Raw genomic sequence first — 26,455 nt, 5'->3', positions numbered from 1 at the left:
AACAAAAAAAGAGTCAATGTTGTAAAGAGTTTTCTCTTTCCTGAGAGGAAGGGTGACAAATCTTCCATCTTTCATGCCTACTCTCCTTGGAGCCCTAAAATGGGCAGGAGCTGGGGGGGTGGGGGCGGTAGGCTTTCTCTGGGACCAGTGGGTGAAACTGAAAGACCAGGCACCATCCCTTATTGCAAAGCAGAACAAGCCTATTTAGCCTTGCAAGCTGACCCCTCTCAGTTCCTCCCAGCACCCTGTGTTCTTATCTTCAAGTCCAGAAGGACTCTTTCCCAGGCACTCCAGCCTGCCTGTGTGCATATCATGCCTGCCTGCTCTTCATTATCCCCCATCTTGCCTGGTACAGCACCCTCCCAGCTGTGCTCCTAGACCTCACCAACTCCTACCAATGACTTCCTGCCTGGGGTCCCATGCCACCATGCCCTGCTAGGGGCAGGAGTCCTGCTGAAAGACCAGGGGCTGAGAAGGCAGTGATGAACTGTCTCTCACTGGGACCTTCGGTAAGATATCAGGAAGTCTGGCTCCTGAGAATGGGATGTTGTATTACTCAGAACCAACAGGAGACATCCATACAGATTATCAGATTTGATAAAATTGTCTCACTTGACTGTGGGGGATGCACAAGTCTGAATTCCAGAGGGCAGTCCACAAGCTGGGAAGTCCCATGGACATTTTTGATGACTTCCCCAGGAGAGGCTGGCTGGCTGCAGAAGAGGTAGAAATTTTGTCTTCTGACTGCTGAAATCATCACTTTCACTTTTAAGGCCTTCACTGATTGGTTGAGCCATTTCTCATTGCTGAAGGCAATCTCCTCAGTTGATTGTTGATGTAATCAGCCATAGATGCAATCAACTTATTGATTTAAATCCACAAAATGTCCCCACAGTAACAATTAGTTCATTGCTTGCTTGACCAAACAACCGGGCACCATTTTCCGGCTAAGCTGACCCATGAACCTAACCATCGTAGATGTCAAGCAGTGGGACAAGGGGAGGCAGGTGGAAGGGCCCCTCTGGAAGACAGAGGAAGGACTGCATCTTTGTAACGCAGGGTCTGTGGCATTATCATCCCCTGGAACTACCCCCTGATGATGCTCTCCTGGAAGACGGCTGCTTGCCTGGCCGCTGGGAACACAGTGGTGATCAAGCCTGCCCAGGTGAGTCTGGTCTCATTCTGGACAGGGGTTTTGGGTTGGTAGAGATCATTAGGAGTTCATCCTAGAAGGGAGGAGACAGAAAATGCCCTCTGGCTCCTCTGCTCATACTGGCCCAGATTTCTCTCCAGGTGAAGAAGGGTCCTGTTGATCAGAGGTAGTTTTCCATGAGCCAGGCCTTTCTATGGATTGAGGCACGGCATCCATTAGAAGTCAAGGCTGGGAAGCAGATGTAGCTCAAGTGATTGGGCTCCCATCTACCATATGGAAGGCCCTGGGTTCGATTCATGGGGCCTCCTGGTGAAGATAAAAGTTGGCCCATTCCATGGAGTGCTGGTGGCCCACGCCTCAGAGAACTGGTACAGCAAGATGACGTAACAAAGGGTGATGAAGAGGAGAGACAGAGACACAGTGACAGAGAGAGACTCAGTAGATCAGGGAGCTGAGGTGGCTCAAGTGATTGAGTGCCTCTCTCCCACACCAGAGGTCCTGGGATTGGTTTCTGGTGCCTCCTAAAAAGAGAAAGATGAGAAGAAAAGACAAGCAGACAAGGAAAGAACACACAGCGAATGGACACAGAGAGCAGGCAGGAGCACAAACAACCACAAGGGGGGTGAGGGGAAGGAATAAAAATTAAAAATAAATCAAGAAGTCAAGGCTGTCGTTAGGAGCCACTGGGCAGTTGAGACAGGCTAATCATCCTTGTTCTTATACCTGCTTGGGTGAGTAGAGTCAGATTTCTCCACGGATCCCAGCACTCTGGATCTGAGGGAGTAGAAACTCCGTTTCATGTCCTTTACGACAGCATAGAATATTCTATCAATAAAGCTGGGGCTGTGGTCACTCATTTGGCTTCAGAGACCAAAAGTCCTGGAGGACCTGTATGTTCGCCCCACCCCTACCCCTCACAGAGAAGCTATGTGTGGCAGCATTTGATGTCCTTAGAGGCAGGATATCAGGGATCTAGTCTTCCTAGTCAGCCCCTGGCCTCCTCTTCTGAGTCCTGGGCAAGTCCTCCCCTAATGCCCATGAGCTGTGGTTTTCTCATCCGTATAATGGAAAGAACCCTCCCTACCCTGCCTGTTAAGAGGAGCTGAAGGAAGGATGCTCTGAAGGGGCTCAAACACAGGGCCTGAGCGTTGTACCCCATAGGTCATTCTCACTCTCTCAGCTTCTTTGGGGCTTAGCATAATAAGCAATGGCATAGCATAATAAACAATAGCATAATAAACAAAACTTAAACTTCTATGTTTACAGTATTAACTCTGAGTCAGGCACTCTTCAAACATTTTAATATGTATAATAAATTATGCATTTATTTACTTACATTTGTGTATTTATTCACTGCAACAACCATCTCTCTTCAGCCCAGGGGGACTGCTGACAGTCAAGGTCATTGACTGGTAGTACCCCATCCCCCTCAATTGCACATGGCCCTGGGGTACACCTAGCTACTGAAAGAGACCCCTGACAAGTGCCGAGCATACCCAGGAAATAACACCACACGGATTCAGCCTGTCAGCTCAAGGGCAGGGTGGTGGGCAGAGGCAACCCAGAAGACTTTAGAAGGAAATTTCACTGGGCATAAGGAAGGCAACAGAAGAAAGATTGTTGGGTGGTTCTTGTGGTAGGGGCATGACCCTCTTTTGCTTTGATTTCCGGGAGTGCAGTAGTAATAAGAGTTACACACGGACAGACGGAAAGCTAGGCATGGCCTCAGAACTCCAGCTAAGGCTGCACCCACCTCAGTAGAAGGCTCCTCTCCCACTCGAGCTCAGGCAGCTCTCAGGAGAAGGCTGGCTTTTCTGAGAGGGGAGGGAGAGGTTCCCCTGTGTAGGACTGCAGCTGGCAGCCTTCTGGGGACAAGGCCCGCTAGATAGTCCATTTGGACTCTGCACTCCTTAAGGGCTTGGTATACAGAAATGAAGGAGAAATGAATTCTGTGAGGAACGGGGTCAAGGCCTGCCAAGGGGCTGGAGTCCTCTGAGGAGAAAGAAGCTCTAAAGACATCAGCTCACACTGCATTCCAGGTCCCCACTGGAGGCCAACTTGGAAGTGCCCTCTATGGTGCGGCATGGGCATGGCTTCTCCTGGGGAGTCTTTTTGGTGCTGCAACCCACAGCTGCTCCTCACCTGCTACTGAGGCTGCTGGGACAGGCTGGGAAGAGAGGGAAGACTGAGCCCCACTCCCAAATCCCTGCTTACCCAATCTCCTTCTCCTTTTCTTTTCCTCAGGTGACCCCACTCACAGCCCTGAAGTTTGCAGAGCTCTCAGTGAAGGCTGGAATTCCCAAGGGTGTGATCAACATCCTCCCGGGAGCTGGTAAAGGCTGTGGGATGGGTGGGTGGGGGCAGGTGGGAGACCCCGGCCTCCAGATCACCCAAGGCACAGTGGTCGGAACAGACCCTGCTCTACAATGTGCCCTCAAGGGGCGGAGCTGGTGGGCAGGGAGGCCCTCTCCTGGGGTGGGAGAAATCTCCTATACCTGGAAAGTTTTTAGCCTTCAAATGCCCTCCCCAAATGATTCCCTTTCTTTAAATATATGTGTGTGCTCTGGAATGAATGACATACATTGGGAATGACAGTTGAGAGAATTTATTAGAATTTATGAGAGAATATTCTAGGCTTAGAGCATTTGGGGAGGTCATCAAGTTTACTGATTCTTTCTGCTGCCAATTCAAACCTACTTTTGATCCCTTCAGGTGATTTTTTTCATTGTCATTGTTTCACTTGTTAATTCCAGATTTTCTAATTGTTCCTTTTAAAAAAATAATTTATATCTCTTCATTGATTTTATGTTTCATGAGACATGCTGCCATAGCTTCCTTTTATAAGCATGTCTTCTTTTAATTGTTTGAACATATTTATCAAGACTGCTTTGAAATCTTTGTTAAATCCAGTATCTGAGCACTCTAACAGTTATGTTGCCTGCTCTTTTTCTAACTTACACTTTCCTGTTTCTTTGCATCATATATATATTATTATTAAAAATTGGATATTTTAGGTAATATAGCATTTCTGGTTACTGATTCCCTTCCTCCATCTTCAGGGCTTGTTTTTGCTATTATTTGCTTACTTACTTGTTTAATGAATTGCTAGATTATTTCAGTGAGTTCTATTTCCCCTGCAGTATAGAGCTTCTGCTTTGGTCATACAATGTCTGGTGTGACATTGGATTTTCCAGGCTCTCTATAGCTGCCTCTTTCCCTGGGTCTCTCTGCTAAACTGTCTGCTTCCTTTGGTGGGACACTCAGCTGCTCAGCACCACTCACTGCCAGCTGATTGTTCTGTTTTTTATGACAGTACCCTGGAGACATAAATTACTCCATGGTCTAATCTAATTAAATCTGGGCGAAGGTCGTTTTTGATGTCAGTCTTTGAGGCTTGTCCTGACCTCGGAAGTTCTCTTCCCTGATTCTCTCTGGCCTACGGTTTAGCTTATTGTTCTCATCTACCAGGCTTTTTAATTGCTTACCCCCCAACTCTCCTTTTTTTCAGAGCACCCTTAGACTTGAACTTCCCTCCCACCAACACCACTGTTTCAAATAAAGTCAGTTCCTTTGCTGGGAACTTTGGAACTCTCCCCTAGGCAAAATATCTGGGCCACTTTTCCAGGTGCTGAGCCCTATGAGTGAGCTGGGCTGGGCCGATGCGGCCCCAGTGTTCTTAGCCTGGCACTCCAGGAGGAAAGTACGAATGAGGGTTGAGTGCATGAAGGGAGTCCCAGCAGTTCAGCCATGTTCCCCAAGAATTCAGCCTCTGCAACTCAGAGTTGGAGGAGATGAGAAATCCTAGTGATCTGCCCCTCCTGGGGAGAGACCATATCCCTTGGTATTTAAGAGAAGAGGGAGGTATGTCATCACGGCCACACCTGCCTAGCTTCCACCAACCCAGGGAGGGCCATGACTCAAGTGCCACAGATTCTCACTGTGCATGTCAAGATTTAGTAGATTTTCTCCAGTCAATGTTTATTCATTTGCTGCATGTCTTTATACCAACCATTTATAGCTGTTTCCCTGTGGAACGGGTCTGTGGGAGCCTCACACTGACCTTGTAAATGCACATGGGCCGACCTCATACCTTTCTAATATATTGTATATATATTATACATATATTTTTAAAAATTATTTCTAAAGAACATGTCGTTGTGGTTTTGATGTACTCTCTGACCCATTAAGACATTTTTTCTTAATTTCCAAGTGTTTGGTTTTGTTTTTGTTTTTAGCATGTGTGTCTAAAATTTTGTTCTTGTTTCTAGTTTTATTATGTCACGGTCAGAGAATATGGCCTGTAAAAATTCTGCTCTCTAAAATGGAGATTTCAAATCTGCTATAATGCCTTTTGGTAAATATTTTCTTTCTTTCTTTTTTTTTTAAAGATTTATTTATTTATTTAATCTCCCCCCCCCTCCCCTGGTTGTCTGTTCTTGGTGTCTCTTTGCTGCGTCTTGTTTCTTTGTCCGCTTCTGTTGTCGTCAGCAGCACGGGAAGTGTGGGCGGCGCCATTCCTGGGCAGGCTGCACTTTCTTTTCATGCTGGGCGGCTTTCCTCACGGGCGCACTCCTTGCGCGTGGGGCTTCTCCACGCGGGGGACACCCTTGCGTGGCGCGGCACTCCTTGCGCGCATCAGCACTGCGCATGGCCAGCTCCACACGGGTCGAGGAGGCCCGGGGTTTGAACCGTGGACCTCCCATGTGGTAGGCGGACGCCCTAACCACTGGGCCAAAGTCCGTTTCCCGGTAAATATTTTCTTGAAATGACCTAGCACAGAGATTTTTAACAGGACGTGGTGAAATGGAGTTAGTATCAGAAGCACTTGTAGAACTTTAAATAGAGAGAGAGACAGAGTACAAGGATCCCACTCCACACCTACCAAACCAGAGCCTTCCTAGGCAGGGCCTGGGCACGTCTTTAAGTGTTAAAAGCTTGATTGCATGGAGGCAGTGGAGATGGATGGGGATGGATAGATGTAGGAGCACCAGGGGTGGCTGATGAATGGAATGTTGCAAGGGAGGTGTCAGAAATGACTCTGAGGTTCCTGCCCTGAACTGGCTGTCAGGATGAGTCTACCAGAGGAGGAGCAGGTCTGGGAGAAAGATTAAGAGTCGAGTTTCAAAATTGCTGAATTTGAGAGGTCATACAGTGTCCAAATAGAGATGACAATGGCTAGAGGCATGATAGGAGCTTGACCAGAGATGCAGGCTTAGAGGACGATGTGCATGAAGATGGTATTTTGAAAGATTTATTGTGATTCCAGCAATGGAAGAAATTATATCATTGATGTGGAGACAGTGGCCACTGGACGTGCTGAAATCAGGGAGAGGGACAAAGAAGTATAATATGGGGGCATTTTCAGGACTTGAAATAAACCTGAATGACATTGCAATGACAGATACAGGCCATTATATATCCTGCCATAACCTACAGAATTGAATGGGAGAGAGTGTAAACTACAATGTAAACTGTAATGCTTAGTGGCAATGCTCCAAAATGTGTTCATCAATTGCAATGAATATACCACACTAATGAAAGAAGTTGTTAATGTGGGAAAGGGTGGGAGGTGTGGGAGTGGGGTATATGGGAACCCCTTATATTTTTTATGTAACATTTTATGTAATCTAAGCATCTTTTAAAAATAAATAAGAAAAAATTTTTTTAAAGGTAGTGTTTAAGGACACAGGCCTGGGTAAAATCAGTTGAGGAGACAGTGTGAACTGAGAAGAGGGCACAGAAGTACTTGAGTATTTTAAGGTTCGGTAAGGGGAGAGCAGTGAGTAAAAGAAAAGGAAAACACGCAGTCAGAGAAGTAGCTGGAAAACTAGTAGCATACAGAGTCAGAAGCCAAATTAGGAAAGACTTTCAAGGAAGGAAAGATTACTCCAAAACATTAAACCAGAGATGTTGGGCCTGGGGGAAGGCAATGTCAGGAAAGCCCATCCTGGAGTTGCATTGAAACTGTGGGATGGACAGAAATGAGCAGGTAGTGAGGGTTGGTATGTGCAAAGCATGGCATGGAGTGGTGAGACCTTCGAACATGGGATGGAGCTAGGAGGGAAAGCCTTCTGAGCAGGTGGAACAGCACGTACTAAGGCTTTCCACAGCCCAGCTGCTCTCCCAGCCAGGTTTCACCCTGAGAGGCAGGCATTTTGGAGTCTGATACTCAGGGCACCAAGTCCCCTATGGGTCAGGCCAGGCATCCCTTGGGTCTCTGCTGGAGACCCTAAAAGAGTTGAGGGGCTGGGTGCCCTTGCCTTTGGAGTATACACTGATGGGTGGAAATCCATGTGGGGAGCAAGATTCAGTGAACTTCCCTGCACAGAGCTCTGGCTCTCTGGGTATGAGTGGGTGGGGGTCCTGGTGAGTAGGCATGTGTGTTCCTTCCCAGCACCCCTAAGAGCCACCTGACTCTGCCACCCAACCCCACTCCATAGGCTCTGTGGTTGGGCAGAGACTCTCAGACCATCCTGATGTGAGGAAAATTGGGTTCACTGGCTCTACAGATGTGGGAAAGCACATCATGAAAAGGTAAGTGAGTGGGGAAGTTGGAGAGAGGCCAGCACTTGCCATACAACCTTTGGCCTCTGGTTACAGTATCTAGAAGTTAACAGTGCCATTGTATGATCTAAGCTGTGCTTCTTAGAATTTAATGTGTGCAGAAATCACCTGGAGATTGTGTTAAAATGTAGATTTTTTTATATTGATTACATGTTGATATGATATAATTTTTTATATATTGAGTAAAGTAAGGTAGATTATTAAAACTAATTTTACCTGATTCTTTTTAGGATTTTAAAAAATGTGGCACTTAAAATTAACATTAAATTTGTGGCTAGGGTTTTTTGTTTTCATTATATTTCTACTGGGCAGCCCTGACCTAGAACATCTTCTCATCTATTATTCCTTGGACTATGGCCTCAAACCAAATGGGGTTATATCCCTAGTTCCACCACAAACTTATGATATCACCTGGGTCTTTAGGACTCAGTTGCCCCTATCGGTTCAATGGTTCAGTGGTTCTAGAATGCATAGCAGGCCAAGGAGAAGGGAGTCACTGGTGAGCTTAGAGAGGTAGTTTGGGGCCAGATCACAAGTACAGTGCCTCTAAACCAGGATTGTATGAAGAAAATGACCTGGGCCACTTTGAATGAAGTCCTGATGCCTGAGCTTCAGGCCTGTGGAAGTTGAATTTCTGGAGGTGGATTTCAGGCACCTGCACTTTTGGGATGGTGCAAATAGAGACAAGTGGGAAGTTATGCTGACACACAGATTGGCTGAGGACACTGACCTGGATGAACTCTGAAGTTTTCCTCTAAAGACACATGACTACCATTTCTGTCTCTGGCTCAAGGGAGACACACACGTGACCTCTCAGGGCAATCCAGCTACTAAATGACAATTCCATTGGGAGAAAGACTTGTTGTGTTCAAAGAATGCCTCCTATTTGCAGCTTCCATTGCAGAACAGCGTTCTCCCTGGGCCATTCTGGAGACCCTGACCCCACACCCCACAGGCTTCTCTTGTCCCTCACCTCCACAGCCCTACATATGTCTGAGTACAGCCTGGGCCACCTCCCCTCTCTTGAATGGGCTCATTTAACTTCATTTACACAGAAGTCAATACTGAGTCACCAGAATTTTGAGGAAAAAAGCATTTATTGCTTAGTCGACCAGCAAGGAGACCAGAAGCATGCCTCAGATCAGCCTCCCTGAACAAAACTGGAGCACTGGGGATTTGTACCATCTGGAGAGGAGGGCTTAAGGGAGTGGCTAAGGATGGGGTGAGATGATGTGGGACAATCCAGTTTGGGAAAGGTGGAATTAACCAGAACATGCTCAGTTGCAAGGTTAATGGTCATAAAATGGAGGTCTAGCATACTCAGTGACTAGAAACAATCAGAGCCAGAGTTAGCAGGTGCTGCAAGGGGGAGAAGAAACAGTATATCTCAAGAGGCAGCAAGACTTCCATGAATATACACGAGGAGGTGGGCATTTGAATGAAAGGGAAGTAGAACTTCTAGAAACTTTTACATACCAGTAAGGGAAGGCATCCTCTGATAAGTGGGTTACTAAGTGGCCATTTCAAGGAGGTTGGTAAGTGGCAGTTTCAAAAATATATAGTGGAGAAAAACAAAGTATGATGTGGGTGCCAGCAGGAGACTGAAATGACATATAGGGCCATGAGAGAAAGTACCCTGGGAAGGTTACATTGGGGCAGAGACCTAAAGGAAGTAAGGAATTGAGTTCTACGGGTCCATACCTGAAGGAAGAGCCATCCAAAAATGGCAGTGGGGATGGGGAGGCTGTAGGAGCAAAGGTCCTGAGGTGGAAGAGTGTCTGGGGTGTTGAGGAATCAGGAGGAAGCAGTGTGATGGAGCAGAGTGAGCAAGGTGGAGAAGAGGGGTGGAAGGTGAGGTTCACAAGGTGGTGGAGGTGGGGGCAATGGCACAGTCTTTCAGCTACAGAGAAGGCTCAGCATCTTTTGGACCTGCCCTGGGATCGTTCCACCTGGGAAACTTCCTGAGTTTCTGGGCTCCCAGGCACCATACCCAGCAAGCCCTCTCTTCCTTTCAGCTGTGCTATAAGCAATGTGAAGAAGGTCTCCCTGGAGCTGGGCGGGAAGTCACCCCTCCTCATCTTCGCAGACTGTGACCTGAATAAGGCTGTGCAAATGGTGAGACCCCAGCCCGGGGGAAGATGGGGACAACTGTGGAGGCAGCATGGAGGTGATGATTAGGAGAATGGGAGAGCAGGGATACCTTTCTCTCCCTGCATAGTCAAGCCCAGACCTTGAATGTAGAGGAGCCCATGGAGTCACCCCAATGACATGGAACCTTCCAAAAACTAATTCCCAAGAAGTTTTGTAACTGTTAAGAATGACTAAAATCAGCTACATCAATTGGGAGCCATGAGCCATGGTTCTCTGTTCTGAAAATAAGCATTGTAACATTTTCCAGCCAATGGAAAAGCAAACTAGGAGCATATGGGCATAGCTCCTCTGCCAGTGGCCCCTGTCAACTGGTGGCCATGTCTGCCCACCTATGTGGACTGCTTTGTGCCATCTCCACACATTCCCAGTTCTACCACTTGCCATCTGGGCAGCTTTCGACACATTACTGAACCTTTCTGGACCTCAGTGTTCTTACCTGTGCAATGGGACCATAATAACCCCTGCTCCTCAGGATTGTTAGGAAGATTCAATGAATTAATATGTCTGAAGTGCTTAGGACAGTGGCCCACCCATGGCAAATGTCAGATGAGTGTTTGCCATCATTCTTATCATTATTATTGCCTTGCTTCTCTGTGTGCCTTCAACTTCTTAGACAAACACCATCCAGTAGGCTGGCTTAGACAATGGGAATTTATTGGCTCATGGTTTTGGAGGCCAGACATCCAACATCAGGGTCTCGACAGGCCATGCCTTTTCCTGGAGCCTGTAGCATCCTTGGGGCTCCTTGGCTTGCCTCTCTGTCTCCATCACATGGCTTCTCCTCTGGCTTCTCCTGCTCAGTTGTCTCTATTCCCTCTCCTTTCAAGGGCTGCAGCCATGTGTGTTAAGGCCCACCCTGATTCAGTTTGGCCCCATCTAAGCAGGATCTTCAAGGCTTCTATTCACAAATGAGTACATACCTTAATTAATAATAGTATCTTAAAGGTCCTCTTTATAAACAGGTTCACATCCACAGGAACGCAGATGAAAACTTGAACATTTCTTCTGGGGAACATGATTCAATCCCCAGCAGTACCCCTCTCCATTCCTGTTGGAGCAAACCAAAAGGCCTCATTCACCCAGGTGTCCAAATATGCACCCCACCCTACCTAAGTCACACCTTAGAGGACAGTACGACACTCCACGTGGACGTGAAAGGGAGTGCAGCCTTGTGGGAGGGGGAAACCAAGGAAGGTAAGGAACATGCTCAAGGTCACCCAGCAAGTCTGCCAGTACCAGGATCTTGGCACCAGATGGCACCGAATGGTGCTCCCCATTGCCCAGAGCCATAGACTGGGTTGTGTTGAGGAGGCTGCACGGTCCCAGCTTCCAGGAGGGCCACATTTGACCCAGAGTAGCCTGGCTCTCTTTCCTCCCCTGTCCTTACCTCCCACATAGGTCTCCCCAGGTTTGGAAAAGCTGGATCCCTTGGGGCCTCTGAGGTCATGAGAAATAGAACTTGGGTCTCTGTGGCACCTCCCATACCTCCCAAGATGGGGATCTTACTACCTGCCTCCACCCCATCTATCTGCCCGGTCACCTGGCTGCCTTCCCCAGGCTAGCGGACAATGCCTTGCACCTCTCAGGCTCTCTTCCAAAGAGTGTGGGCTCTAAAGAGGGCCAGTGCCCCCCCAGGCTGCCCGGGAGTCCACCCAATATGCAGAGTGAGCAGCTTTTGCAGCTTGGGATCTCCAGGTTTTCTAATGGTCTCGATTCTCTACAATGTGGACAGTGGCCTCGTCCTCCCATGGGTGGCGGGGTTGGTCAGGGCTCAGTCCTACTGTCCACCTTGCTATGTGATCTCAAGCCGCAGCTTCCTCACTTGTGCACACTGCCCCTTCTTGCTTCCTTGCGAGGGAGACTGAGGATTGAACGGAGTGTGCACGTCCAGCACCCACAAGGGCCGGGCTTGTGTTAGGAGGTCGGTTCCTTTGCCGAACCTCTCCTTCCCTTCAGAAAGGGGGTAACTGAGTCCTGGTGGTGAGCCAGGGTTGGGATCCAGTATTCTTGTCCATTCTCCAAAGGGGATGAGCTCCGTTTTCTTCAACAAAGGAGAGAACTGCATTGCAGCAGGCCGACTCTTCGTAGAGGCCTCGATCCACGACCTCTTTGTGCAGAAGGTGGTAAGTCCTGCCCTAGGGTCTTGGAGCTGCTGCTTCAGCTGGACAGTAGCCCGGAGCGGAGGAGACAGGGGCTGAAGGTGGGAGGTGGGATGGGGTGGGTCAGGTGGAGCTGGGCTCCACCTCAGAGGGTTCATCTTGGCCAGGGGACCTCTAGGAGAAGCGGTACTGAACCGTCACTAATTTTTATTATTCAGCAAGAAACAGCAACATGACTCACATTAATATAACCCAAGCAGGAAGGTTTTGGGTCAGACTCTGTCTTAGTCTCTGAAGGCTTCTATAACAAAGCATGCAAACCTGATGGCTTAAGCAATAGGGATTTATTCTTTCACTGTTCTGGAGGCTGGAAGTCTGAAATCAAGGTGTTAGCAGGGCTGTGCCTCCTCTCAAGTCTGTAGGGAAGACTCTGTTCCCTGTTCTCCTGGCTTCTGGCTGTGGCTGGCAATCCATGGCTTTCTCTACCCCTGTGCACAAGGCTTTCCATGGCTTTCTCTACCCCTGTGCACAATTCTCTCCTCTGTGTCCAAATTTCCTCTTCTTATAAGATACCCAGTCATACTGGATTAAGGGTCCATCCTTCTCCAATATGACCTCATTTTAACTACTTCCACCTGCCAAAGACCCTATTTCCAAGTAAATTCACATTCTGAGGTATTGGGTAGTAGAAATTCCACATTTCTTTGGGGGCTATATTTTGTCCATAAAAGGTCCCTAAAAGTAGAGCCTGAGGTGAAAATGCAGGTGCCCACAGAATATAAAAGATGAAACCTTTAAGGTGTGAGGGGAACCAGGATGGGACAGAGGAAGCCTTGGGACCAAGATATCATCTCAGGAAAAGTCGATGGGGAGTGCTGGACATCCTGAGGCAAGGGGGCCAGTCTTTTGAGCCCCTGTATCAGTTAATTAATGGCTGCTGGCTTTCCACATGCTGGAAGAGGGCAGTTCACATCAGCTGAGAAGGAGGAACCTATGAGCTGTTAGCAGTCAATTCTTACTGAAGCTAGGGGGTGGGGGATCTGCGGGCCACTAAACAGCATGTTCCACTGGATTTATTGACTCATTTCACCAAATCCCTGTTGAGGCTGGCCTCAATAAAGTAATGCCCTTGGGAATATCTTTATTGTCTGTCTTAGTTGTTTTCATTTTCTCTTTTCAGCCCCAGAGCTTGGTAGAAGGTTTGAGGGCTGGCAGATCGAGATTTACATTCTTCCAACAGAGAACCAGAGAGGGAAAAATTCTTTTGCCACCAACTCTGTTAGAAAAAGTTGTGGGGAAGGATGCTCGCTGGTATAGCTTGGGTCCTTGCCCCATCTCTGGTCCAGTCAGTAGTAACAGGGATTGAGGAGCCATGATTGGCTTACCTTCAGTCAAGAGCCCACCCTATGTACTGGAAAGCAGAATCGAATCCCAAACAGATATGAGAAGGAGGGCTGGAAGGACAATCAACAACCTTTACATTTATAGACAAATTGTATTTTGGAGGCCAGGAAAAGAGAGAGCATGTGTGCTGAGGTCAGGGGTGGGGTGAAGAAGATTTCCTACTAGATCTTAAATAATGGGTAAAAACATGAAAAGCAGTGAGGAAAGGAAATGACTTTCTTGAAGAGATTGTAACAGTTAGCTTTTGCTGTGTAACAAACTACCCCAAGATTTAGTGGCTTGAAATAACAGCCATTTATTTAGCTAATGATTCTGTGGATTGAAAATTTGGGTTGGGGGTAATCCAGGTTCATCTGATCTTGCTCATGCATCTGCAGTTAGTTCCCAGGCAAGTTAGGACTAGTTAGTTTCAGGTGGTTCAGGTGGGTGGCTCATCTTTGTTTCACGTGATCTCTTATTCTCCAGCTTGTTCTTGGGCTTGTTCACATGGGGGCTGTGCCAGAGTGAGAGTAGACATTGAAGGGCTTCCTGAAGTAAAGGCTGAGAACTTACTAAACATTGCTTCTGATTCAAGGAGTAGGGAAAGAGACTCTATGTGTTGAGGGGAGAAACTGCAAAGAAATGTTTCCATTTTTATAATAGTTAGAGAACTGGCCAGTGTGGCTGATCTAGTCCTGTCTCTATTCTAAGGACCTACACAGGAATAGCTAGACCTGGAGCCTAGAAAAGCTGTTGTCTGCCTGCCTGAGATTATTCTCACCTGAATTTCCTGTCCTAACCTCACTCAAGTTCAGTTTGTCTAATGACTCTCCATAGCCCCAGGCTCCAGAGTCATTAGATAACACCTTCTGTCACATTCCTGGAGGAGACCCAGGTTAGCATGTCTATCTGGTAGGCAGTAAAGCCTAGATTAACTTTTGCATTGGCTAAGGCAAGGGAGAAGGCTTCCTGGAGGAGGGTCTTTAAAGATGGGTTTTGAAGCAGGCAGAGATGGGAGGACTCAAGGCACAGCTGATTATTGCCATTCTGTGTTTGTCCTACTTTGTCTCCAGGGTGTTGCAGCTGGACCCCCTACCCCATATCCAAGGTACCTTGGTAAAAAGTTTCTTCAGCTTCTGACCTTCCTTAGGCTGCAACCATAGTCCATGGAGCTGGATGCAGCGCTGATGTTAGAGACAAGCCCACACCATCTGCTGGTCCCTCCCCGCTGTCCTTCACCCCTACCTGTCTCCTCCACTTGACTCTCTTCTCCTGGCCCGTCTGACGCCAGACTCGTGTCTCCCCTGGAAACTCTTAAACCTTTGCACATAGGGCATATTTTGGAGTTAGGCCCAAAGTGTATGTTGGGAAGCAGAATATGGAAAGCCCTGGATAACCTAATAAGGAGTGTGGGCCTTTTTGAGGGGTCGACGGTCAGTCACCAAAAATGCAGACATGGGAGTGGGTCGGGCAATTCACTGTGGGAAACTGAGACATCCAAGCAGGGTGCTGACTGGGAGGACTTTCCTAAGGTAGAAGAGGTGAAGAAGATGAAGATTGGAGACCCTTTGGACCGGGACACCAACCACGGACCTCAGAACCACCACGCCCACCTGAAGAAGCTCATTGAATATTGCCAGCGTGGTGTGAAGGAAGGAGCCACGCTGGTCTGTGGTGGGAAACAAGTCCCTCGGCCAGGTTGGTCAGAACACTCTGAGCCCACTTGGGTAAACCGAGGCCAGCAGGTAGAATGGCCTCTGGTTTCTCGCCCAATTCTACATGGAGATACCTGAAGGCCTGCACAGTCAGGCTTCCATGTCTCAGGCCCCATTTGGGAATGTTGGGGGAATGGACCTTGACTGTTCTGTCCACAGCCAAATCCGGGTGTGGGAATAGTGAGTTGAGGCCCCCTGACCTGAACACCTTAATTCAGTGTGGGGGTTTTTTGGATTGTTTTTTTTTTTTATTCAAGGATTTATTTTATTTATTTCTCCCCACCCCCTTATTGTTTGCATTTGCTGTGTCTATTTGTTGTGTGCTCACCTTCCTTTTAGGAGGCACCAGGAACTGAACCCAGGGCCTCCTTGTGGTAGGCAGGAGCTCAATTGCTTGAGCCACATCCACTTCCCTCAGCGTGGGTTTTAACCTGCATTGTGCTGGACTTTGATTTACCATTAACATCAACATTACACCATCCTTGAAATGCTCTCCTCCCTTGTCCACCTGCTCCTTAAATGTTGGTCTAAGACCTGGGTTGAACAAGGGCAACCTTGGTCTGCCCTTGGCTTGGAGCTCTTATACTAAACACATTCCTGGGGATATCCCATGCTCTCCATAGCTCAGATCCTCCCCAATATGTATCTCTAGGCTTCCCCCCTGCCCCCCCAGAATGCCTGACCCCATAGCCAACTGCCTACTGGACACCTCCATCTGGATGTCCCCAAGACATTTTAAACTTAATGGATACTAAATCCATCTCAGCATCATAGTGTTCCCAACCTCACCTGCTCCAGGCATTCCCACCTGCTCTTCTGTAAGACCAGAAACCACAGGAATGAACTAGCTGTGTTGCTCCCTTATTAGACCCTATGCTGAACTAGACAGTTACCACCCATGTATGTCTTCTCCATTGCTTAGTCCTTCATGCCTAGCACCAAGCCTCATACACAGTAGGCACTCAATTAATTTGATACACCAAAGGAAGGTGTATTAGTTAGCCAAAGGGCCACTGATGCAAAATACCAGAAAATGTGTTGGATTTTACAAAGGGGATTTTAAAGGGTGAAAACGTACAGTTGCAAGGCTGTGCAAAGTCCAGCTGAAGGCACCAAAAGAGGTGCTTTCTCACCAAACTCAGCTGCCACATGTTGAAGCAAGATGGCGGGCGATCTCTCCTTCCCCTCCGGGCTTCTTCTCTGTGCCTCAGCTGCTCTGCTTTCTTCCAGATTCCAGCTGCAGGCTGGCATTGGGCTTGTCTCTTAGCGCTTCCTACATCAGTCTCGGCTCTTCTGCTTTTTCTCCACTGTCAGCTGTAAGCTATCGGACAAATGGTTCATCTCTCCCCAGGGCCTCAGCTGTTTGAACGTCCTCCTTTCTGTCACATGGCAGGAACAAAAATGACAGAGTCTCTCTTCCTGTGTCTGTCTCAGCCAGTCTTTCTCTGTGTTTCTGTTTATATCAGACCCAGCAAGGGGAAGGAGACCCAACCTGAGGTATTCCTTACTGATGTAGCCTAATCAAAAGCCCTAAAGCAATCTTATCAAGTAATCTAATCAAAGGCCCCTCAGCTGAATTTAATGCAATCAAAGGGTATCACATCCAGAGGAATAGATTAGTTTACAAACATAATCTTTTTCTTTTCTGAATTCATAAAATAATTTTTTTAAAGATTTATTTATTTATTTCTCTTCCCTCCCCCCCCCCACCCCATGTGTCTGTTCTCTGTGTCTATTTGCTGCATCTTGTTTTTTTGTCTGCTTCTGTTGTTGTCAGCAGCACGGGAATCTGTGTTTTCTTTTTGTTGCGTCATCTTGTTGTGTGAGCTCTCCGTGTGGGTGGCGCCATTCTTAGGCAGGCTGCACTTTCTTTCACGCTGGGCAGCTCTCCTTACGGGGCACACTCCTTGCACGTGGGGCTCCCCTACATGGGGGACACCTCTGTGTGGCAGGGCACTCCTTGTGTGCATTAGCACTGTGCATGGGCCAGCTGCACACGGGTCAAGGAGGCCCGGGGTTTGAACCGCGGACCTCCCATGTGGTAGATGGACGCCCTAACCACTGGGCCAAGTCCGTTTCCCACATAAAATAATCTTGAACTACCACAGAAGGAAATAATGAATCTTAGACTCCTCTCTTTTCTTGGCCCCTTATTTTCCTTAATTGCCTAATACTATTAAATCTAGAACTATTTCTTGACTCTTCTGCATCCCTGCCTGCACCCTGCTGGCTCTCCCACATCTTGTCTTGCCTGGTCATCACAGCAGCCTCCTGATTTGACCTCTAGAACCGTGCTAATCCTTTATTTATGCAGCTGCCAGAGGTCTAGTTTCATTTCTTTCATTGTTAAAACAATTCCACAGTAACCTATCCTCCTGCAATGTCAAGTTTATACTCCCTGACTTCCTATCCAAAGTTCCTCATGGTCTGTTGCTAACTCGTTTGCCCTCAACCCACACATGCTCTGGTCATATTTAATTCTCTTTCCAAATACTTCTGTTTTCTTGCTCTCTATGCATTTGCCGTTCCTCTGCTTTGCAAACACACCTTCAATTTCTCCACCTGGTGAACTCCTACTCATGCAGCACCAACGATGTCTTCCACGACATCCCCAAGTATAGGCCACCTTTCTGTCCTAGGTGCTCCTTGGACCCTCCTGTCTCAATATAGTTTATAACCCCTGAATTGCCCCTGCCTATATAAGCCTCTCACCCACCCCCTCTAGAATGGGAGTTCCATGAGACCAGAGATAGTATCTCAGCAGGATATGGATGGCACAGCTCAAGAGTGTAATTAAGGTGCTATTTACAGAGGTATGAGTGGGGTTGAGAAGGGTAAGTGCCGAGGGGTGGTATGGCACCCAGGCACTATCAACAAATGGAAGGTCCTATCTCCACCCCATGGCCTGAAGGGACAAGAGAAGGGAACAGAATTATTGGAACCCAGTGAGGGTCAAACCTGTGGGATAGGGACTGCCTCCTACTGGCCAAATCCAACTGGAAGCCAGAGGATGAGGGAGCCCAGGTGTGCAGCCCACCTCTCAGAGCCCCAAACAGGGCAGGGAAGAGTGGAGAATGAATGGAAAGGGTAGAGAACAAATGAAAAGGGGGGAAACAAAGAAAGAGCCAACCCAGTCTCTATATAGAACTCTGGCATGTCATAGTCATCAGTGAATGATCACTGAGAGGCTAGAATGCCACACCACATAAATCAACACCTATTAATACACAATTCACATTTTAAAAGTTGTAATTTTTTTTTTTAAAGATCTATTTATTTTACTTATCCCCCCCTCCCCCTCCGTGGCTTGCTTGCTGTCTGCTCTCTGTGTCCATTCATTGCACGTTCTTCTGTGTCTGCTTGTCTCCCTTTGTTGCGTCATCTTGCTGTACCAGCTCTCCACGGGTGCGGGCTGTCGGCTCTCCATGGGTGCAGGCCAGCTTGCTTTCACAAGGAAGTCCCAGGACGCAAACCCAGGCCTCCCGTATGGTAGATGGATGCCCAATCGATTGAGCCACAATTGCTTCCCTGTAATTATTTTTTTAAGCGTAATTTTAAATATATGAGCAATAGCAAAAGTTTTATTAATGATATTACCTTTACAGTTTTTAAATATTTATATGTGTATTTGGTTTCCAAGAACTAGAGTGAGAAAATTTTAAGTCTCTTCTTTTTCCCTGATCCAGATAGAATTAAACCTTGGTCCAGCAGGTTCTTGGATGGCACCTGGGCTCTGTGGCTAAAGAAGAAATAGTCACAGAAGACATTTCTGTCACCAGAAGTGGCTCTGTCTCAGCTACCACAGCCTGTAGGTGCTGGCAGTCCAGGATTGGGAGTAGGTGGTAGGTTGGTATGTAAATTCTAGAGCCTGCCACTGTATCCTGGTAGAAAGCATGCACACCTCTGCTTGGGGGAGTCAGCTACCAGCCTCTGCAGTTTCCAGAAAGGAGAAAGGAAGCAGTCACATGAGGTCCTGCCAATCAAGACCAGTGCCCAAAGCTTCTACCACTCTCCCTGTTCTCATTTAACAGGCTGTGGCAGCTGGAGCTGATGGGCGCGCCATCTGGGAGTCTACACTAGCCAAAGAATCTGGATATTTTTTTCACACTTAAATACCACCAGAAAAACTCAGGTCTTTGATGTAGTAATGAGCTTTGTCACTGGACTTGGATTCAAATCTCAGCCCACCACGAACACAGCCTGTAGTTAAAAGAGATGTGCCGGCTAAATGAAATAATATGCCTGGCATATGGTAGCCCTCCTGAGAATGTGGAACAGTCACAGAAGAATGGATTTCAGGAGTGCGGTGTCAGCTTCACAGCGCGTGTGTCCCAGGCCCTGGCTGAAGGGAAGCTGGGCCAGTGGAAGGACGCCCCCGTGCTTCTGTTTCTTCTGCAGGGTTCTTCTTTGAGCCGACTGTTTTGACCGACGTGGAGGACCACATGTTTGTAGCCAAGGAAGAGTCCTTTGGGCCCATCATGATCATCTCCCGGTTTGCCGATGGGTGAGGAGCCTGCTTTCATGTCAGGGGCCCCTGTGTCTCTTCCAGGGCCTAAGCGTGCGTTGTGGGGGGTGGTCCACCTGTGGCCAGGAGAACTCGGGGTAGGGGGAGATGGCACGTGTGGGAGCAGCCTGGGCTACTAGACGCCTCCAGACTTCTAATCATACCTCCCTCACCCTCTCCGAGGAAAAGCCCCAGGTGGCCTGGAGGGCTTCAGGGTCCTTCTCCCATGATCAAAAGGCAATTCCAAAAAATGCAATTCCATCAAATGCAATTCCATCAAATGCAATGAATGTGCCACACTGATGAAAGAGGTTGTTGATGTGGGAGGAGTGGGGGTATATGGGAACCTCATATTTTTTTTTTTTAAAGATTTATTTTTTATTTTAATTCCTGCCCCCCCTCCGGTTGTCTGTTCTCTGTGTCTTATTTTGCTGCGTCTTGTTTCTTTGTCCGCTTCTGTTGTCATCAGCGGCACAGGAAGTATGGGCGGCGTCATTCCTGGTTAGCCTGCACTTTCTTTCACACTGGGCGGCTCTCCTTATGGGCGCACTCCTTGCGCGTGGGGCTCCCCTACGCAGGGGACACCCCTGCATGGCAGGGCACTCCTTGGGCACATCAGCACTGCGCATGAGCCAGCTCCACACGGGTCAGGGAGGCCCGGGGTTTGAACCGCGGACCTCCCATGTGGTAGACGGACGCCCTAACCACTGGGCCAAGTCCGTTTCCCCTCATATTTTTTAATGTAACATTTTCTGTGATCTATGTATCTTTTTTAAAAAAGATTAAAAAAAATAAAAATTAAAAATTTTAAAAAGGCAACTCCCTTCCCACATCTTCTGGCCTTGCTGTTTCCTCCTCGTTTCACTCTCAATGTCTCTTACTGTGTGTTGCTATACAATAAACCATCCCAAAATTTTGGGGCTTGGATTAATAACAACAATTTATTTAGCTCGTAAGTGTGCTCTCTGGTCAGGGTTTGAAGAGGTTGGCCTGCTTCTGTTCTCTGGCATGGCTGGGACCTCAGCTAGAGAACCCTGGAGATTTCTCTTCATGCAGTTACAGGACTTCTGCGTAGGGTCTCTCCAGAATGGCAGCCCTGGAGTAGCTAAGGCACCTGTTTTTCCTTGCAGAAAATTTTTAGTCTGGGTAGAAGCTACAAAGCTCCTTATGAGCCTGCCTCAGAAATCCCAGAAGATCTCTTACACTATATTCTATTAGCCAGGCAAGTCACAAAATCCAGCCTAGATTGAAAGGGATGGGAATTAGATTCCACTCTTAATAGAGGAAGGAGCAAAGAATCTGTGGCCTAAATTTGACCTACCTCAGGTCTTTTTCCTGGCTATAGATAAAGCATCTGAGCAAATTTTAAAATGGCACTTCATTCTCAATAACATTACTTCCAACTGTCAAAAAAAATATCAAAATCACCACAATATGCTGGTTTTATTAGAATAAGCCATTTTATGCCATCTACCAAGTGAATATTGTAATAAGCATTGGTATTAGTTTGCCAGGCCTGCTATGACAAATAGCACACACTGGTTTGGCTTAATCAACAGGCATTTGTTGTCTCACAGTTTTGGAGGCTGGATGTCTAACATCAAGGCCTTGGCAGGCCATGTTTCCGAGGAAGCATGTAGCATTCTGGGGGTTGCTCAAGCTCTGCTTCTATCACCCTGCAATCCCTCTCTCCCTTTCTGGCTTCTCCATTTCCTCAGTCGGGTATGTCTCTCTCTAGATTTCCTCTGCTTATAAGGATCTTCAAAAATCCTATTCACAAATGGTTTTTATATCTACAGGTCTGCAAGTTAGGCTTTGAGCATGTCTTTCTGTGGGGGACTTGAGTCAATCCCCACCAGTATTCAAACCTCTGGTGCCTGTGATTTGAGTAGTAGTCTCTCCCCCATGGTGCCCTTGTGCAGTGCCCAACCTGCCCAACCTGCTCAGCCCTGATGTTCCCTTTTACCTTTCAGTGCATGATGTTGGCCCCATCTTCTTTCCCCCTGGGGCTTCTGTTTCCTTCTCTGTAAAGCCAGGGCCTTGCCCTTGATTTCAAAGGGTCCATGTGGCTGGCTGACTGTGAAACTGTAACTCCGTTGTCTTTCTCTTCACTTCCATTCTCTGTTTTCTCTACCCTGCCCCTCCTTCCTCTTGCATATTTGCTTTAACCTTGGCACGCGTTTGCCTGTGATCCTGCCACATCTCTCCCTGCAGACCTGAGGACGAGTCTCGTGTAGCAGGGAGGTTGGAGTGGGCAGGGCTGGCCACTGGAGAGGGGCCTGCCGGTCGCTTTCCGCCCCCGGGAGCCACTGCTTGCCTGAGTCCCCTCCCACGTTCTCCCTGGATTTTCTCTGCAGAGACGTGGACGCTGTGCTGTCTCGGGCCAACGCCACAGAATTTGGCCTGGCCTCTGGCATCTTCACCAGGGACATCAACAAGGCCCTGTACGTCAGCGACAAGCTCCAGGCGGGGACGGTGTTCATCAACACCTACAACAAGACCGACGTGGCGGCTCCCTTCGGCGGCTTCAAGCAATCTGGATTTGGCAAAGACCTGGGTAACCTAATCCTGCCTGCAGGGTTGCTTTTGTTTATTCATTCAACAAACATCTGTTAGAGCCCACTCAGTGCCAAGCCCTATTCCGGGTCTTTGGGTGGAGAGTGTAGCTTTGAACACAAAGGCTGTCAGTGTGCTCTCTCTTCCCTGGGAGGAGACAAGCTGTAATTAAATCAGTAAGTGACATTCTAGAGAATGCTGTGAAGGAAAGAAAGCAGTGGTCTGGGAAAGGAGATTAGGGGGACCTCTCTGAAGAGGCAACAACTGAGCTGAGACCTGAGTGACAAGAAGGCACCTGCCACTGAGATCCTGCTAGCAGGAATGGCAGGTGCAAAGGTCCTGAGAGCAGCCAGGCTTGGTATTGGGGTTGCAGAAGGAGGCCCTAGTGGTTGGAGTGGGCTGGGGAGGAAAGAAGGGGGGAGGTCAGACAGGCAGGGAGGGGCTGGGCGTGGAGGGCCCTGGAGGCCATGTGAGGGCTTGGGCTTTATCCCGAGAGGGATAGGGAGCCACGGGGGGGAGTAGGGGAGGCAATGGTGCTTCAGCACAGAGATGCATAACTAATACAGGCAGAAGGGAGTCGAAGGCCCCTGGGCCAAAATCTGTATTAGCCAGGGCTCTCTGGAGAGGCAGAACCAATAGGATATATGCGCCCATACGTGCACAATGTTGCGGATGTGTTAAGTTGGGTTTTAAATTTAGATCCAGGTGGAGTTCAGGTATGACACAATGAGAAACTGAGGCCATGCTGCATGAGAAGAGAGCATTTGTTACTTGCAGGCCCCAGAGAGGGGTGCTCGAGGGGTCCACAGGGAGCACGAATGCCTCTGGGGGGCTCCACCAGCAGGTGGGGAACACACAAGCAGAGCGGCAGGGGCCCGTGGCTTTGTGGCTTTTTGGTGGTCCGGGGAGGGAGGTTAGGAGATTTCCCATGGAGGTCGAGGATTGGTTAGTTTAAAGCAAAGCCCATGAAAAGCGAAAGGGACTGGGGGTCCAAGGGTGGTGGGGGTATGAGCCTGTCATTTGGAACCAGTCTGGGGTTGGGGGGGTGTATGGGTGGTGCAGGTGGTGGCCACAGTGTGGGCTCGGGCACTGGGGGAGTGTATGCCTGTTTTCATTTGTCAAAGGGCTGCTGATGCAAAGTACCAGAAATGTGTTTGCTTTTATAAAGGGGGCTTATTTGGGGTAAACGCTTATAGTTCCAAGGCCGTGGAAAGTCCAAATTGAGGCACCACGAGAGGTGCTTTCTCACCAAAGTCAGCTGCCATGAAGCAAGATGGCGGGCGGTCTCTGCCAGGTCCCTGCCGCTCGGCAGCTGCAGGCCAACTTGGTGCAGGGCTTGCCTCTTCTTGAGCTGCTCCATGGCCCAGCCTCTTGGGGGCTTCCTGCTTAAGGGGTCCTCTAGTCCCCTCTCACATGGCAGGATCAAATATGGTAGGTTCCTTTTCCTCTGTGTCTCCACCTTTATCAGACCCAGCAGAAGTGTGGAGACAGTGTGATTCATACCTCACTGACAGAGTCCAGTCTGTGCTACTCAAAGGGCCCACAACCAAATTTAATGAAACCAAAGGGTATCACAACCAGAGGAATAGATTCACTTAAAAACATAACCTTTCTCTTTTGGAGATTCATTAAATGGTCTCAATCTGCCACAATGCCCCAGGGCTGCAAAGCTGCTTATTGGCTGGGCCAGAGGGTCAGTGTTGAGGCCAGTGACTCAGCTAGGCTAGTCCAGCTGGACTCTATTTGTATCCAGACAGCCCTGCTAGAGTTGGGCTAGACCAGCTGGGCTGTGAGAAACTCTTTTTAAAGATTTATTTATTTATTTCTCTCCCCTTCCCCCCTCCCCCAACCCCGGTTGTCTGTTCTTGTGTCTATTTGCTGTGTCTTCTTCTTTGTCCACTTCCGTTGTTGTCAGCGGCACTGGAATCTGTGTTTCTTTTTGTTGCATCATCTTGCTGTGTCAGCTCTCCGTGTGTGCAGCACCATTCCTGGGCAGGCTGCACTTTCTTTCGTGCTGGATGGCTCTCCTTACGGGGCGCACTCCTTGAGCGTGGGGCTTCCCTACGCGGGGGACACCCCTGCGTGGCACGGCACTCCTTGTGTGCATCAGCACTGCGTGTGGGCCAGCTCCACACGGGTCAAGGAGGCCCGGGGTTTGAACCGTGGACCTCCCATGTGGTAGGCAGACGCCCTAACCACTGGGCCAAGTCCATTTCCCATGTGGGAAACTCTTGGCACTGTGGGTTCTGGTGCAGGAAAGATGCTGGAGAAAGGAGGGAGCTGGGGGCCTTTCAGGGGAATAAGCCTTAAGTGGTAAAGCTCAATCCTTGGGACCTGGCAAATGTAGGCTCCCTGCAGGAGGAGGCTTCCCAGCGGGCACGTGTGCATGTGTGCACCTCTGTGGGCACATGTGCGTCACTATGGGGATACGTCCGGGGCGTGTCTCTGTGTGGGCATGTGTGTGTACACAAGTGTTTGTGTGGCTTGAGGTTTTCAGGGCATGGTCTGGTCCTTTCACAAACACCCCCACCCAAGATGGGGGTGAGGTGAATGAAAAATGAAATAGTGACCTAACCCCTGGATTTCAGCTTCAGCTCAAACTTATCTGAGATTGCTGAGCTGGGCACCGGAGGTCCCAAAGGAGACATCCGGGCTCCTGAGACATAGCAGGCTGCCCTCCCCAGACCTTGCCAGCCCCTACCAAGCTTGACGAGCAGGGCTGTGGGATCCTGGGACCCAACTGGCGTGACTCCCACTGTGGTGGGAGGGAAGGGTCAGGACGAGGCAGGAGTCCTGGAGCCATCCAGGGAAAAAGGGGTGCTGGGCAGCCCTCCCCGTCACCCAGCAGACAGGGCAGCGGGTTTGAGACAACACTCTGCTCCTCTCTCCTCGACCCCGTTGGTCTTAGTTTCTCCTCCGTAGGTGGCCGTGAGCCGGGACTGATCCTACGGGGTCATTTCAAGGCTCCTTGAGATAATTTGGGTGCAGCTCGGAGCAGCGCCTGCGGCAACGGAGGAGCCACTCTTTCAATGGCACATCCCAACAGCGTGGTGGTGTCTGTTTTGCAGGAGAGGCGGCCCTGAACGAATACCTGAGGCTCAAGACGGTGACTTTTGAGTACTGAAGAAAGGTCTACATGGGAGGAAATGGCCCCGTCTCAACGATGCCCCCTCTCCCTGCACAGCCCTAACCCGCCCTCTCGAGGGGAGGCCCAGGGCTGCCTCCTGCTGGCTAGCTCGCCCTCCCCTCCCCATACCCAGGGGCACACAGCGCCTCTGCCCGAGGCTGGAAAGCGGAAGCCCTCCCACCTGTAGCCCCTCCTCTCTGTTTGCCTGTACCCTGGACTAATAAAGGCTCTGGCCAAAGGTGCCAGCCTCTTTGTCCCTCTCTGCTCAGTCAATAGGGTCCTTGGGTGGCCCTGGAAGTCATGGAGAAAAGCACAAGAATGATGTGGCATGACCTTGGGAGACATAGATGTCAGAAATGGGTGTGTGTCAGCTCACGCCTCCGGAAGGCAGGTGCTGAGGTGGACTTTTAGGGGTGCCACACCTGTGACATCCTACTAGGGGAAGAAGCAGGATTGGGCACGAAAAGCCTTAAACTATGTCTAAGTTTGCCAGGGTGCGTGGACACGTGCCACAAGATGGACTTGCTTAAGCAAATGAATTTACCGTCTCAAGGTTTCAGAGGCCAGAGATCCAAAATCAAGGTGGGGGCAGGGTTCCAGACCCTGTGTATGTATTTATCTTATCTGATCCTTTCATTAAAACCAAGGAAGTAGGGCTTTTTTTTATCCCTGTTGATTAATGAGGAAATTGAGCAAAGAGAAGTTTAATGGCCCGTGATTACATGGCAAGTGTGAAATTGTTTGCCTTAATTCCCAAATTATGAGGACTTTGAAGCCCCCAGTGTTGCCTCAGAATCTCCCCAATATTTCAGAGTTTCCCAGTACCTGAAACAGGCCCACCGCAGCCTGCACATTCTGCCGTGCTTTAGAGAAGCCTTAGCTGGTCTGGTGGAGGTGGCACCCCACCATCAGTCTCCCCGACTCCAGGCTCAGGGAGAGGACCTTACTCTTCCTGTGGCTTCTCCCTCCGCCCCCCCAAGCAAGAAGTAGGCCCTTCTCTCAATGCCCCATAAACAGCTGTGACCGGGCTGCACCTTTTAACAAGACCTTCTTAAGATACAGGAAGAACTTAGAGCTCCTGCTCCATGTGGATCCTCTCAGAGCCCTGTAGCCCAGACCCCCCACAGCCAGGCCCCTTAGAAGACACCCTGTGGCCCATTTTATATCTTGTGCAACGTGGTGGAGGCCAGCTCACCCCCTACA

At 49.0% G+C, this 26,455-nt stretch overlaps 1 protein-coding gene across 1 annotated transcript in view; it reads left to right on the top strand.

The window, feature by feature from the left end:
• ALDH1L1 (aldehyde dehydrogenase 1 family member L1) overlaps positions 1–25,497 on the top strand; it is a 60,877-nt gene extending 35,380 nt beyond the window's left edge. The window contains exons 15-23 of the mRNA XM_058288577.1: positions 1,060–1,165; positions 3,398–3,485; positions 7,594–7,687; positions 9,733–9,832; positions 11,893–11,991; positions 14,883–15,048; positions 19,464–19,569; positions 21,927–22,126; positions 25,194–25,497. Of these exons, the coding sequence (XP_058144560.1) occupies positions 1,060–1,165; positions 3,398–3,485; positions 7,594–7,687; positions 9,733–9,832; positions 11,893–11,991; positions 14,883–15,048; positions 19,464–19,569; positions 21,927–22,126; positions 25,194–25,249 (1,015 nt within the window). The 3' untranslated portion in view covers positions 25,250–25,497. The remainder of the gene's footprint in view (positions 1–1,059; positions 1,166–3,397; positions 3,486–7,593; positions 7,688–9,732; positions 9,833–11,892; positions 11,992–14,882; positions 15,049–19,463; positions 19,570–21,926; positions 22,127–25,193) is intronic.
• The last annotated feature ends 958 nt before the right edge of the window (positions 25,498–26,455 follow it).

Source organism: Dasypus novemcinctus, chromosome 26 (genome assembly GCF_030445035.2).
Source record: "Dasypus novemcinctus isolate mDasNov1 chromosome 26, mDasNov1.1.hap2, whole genome shotgun sequence".
In the NCBI taxonomy this organism is placed as follows: Eukaryota; Metazoa; Chordata; class Mammalia; order Cingulata; family Dasypodidae; genus Dasypus; species Dasypus novemcinctus.
This window is presented reverse-complemented; position numbering and strand designations above follow the sequence as displayed.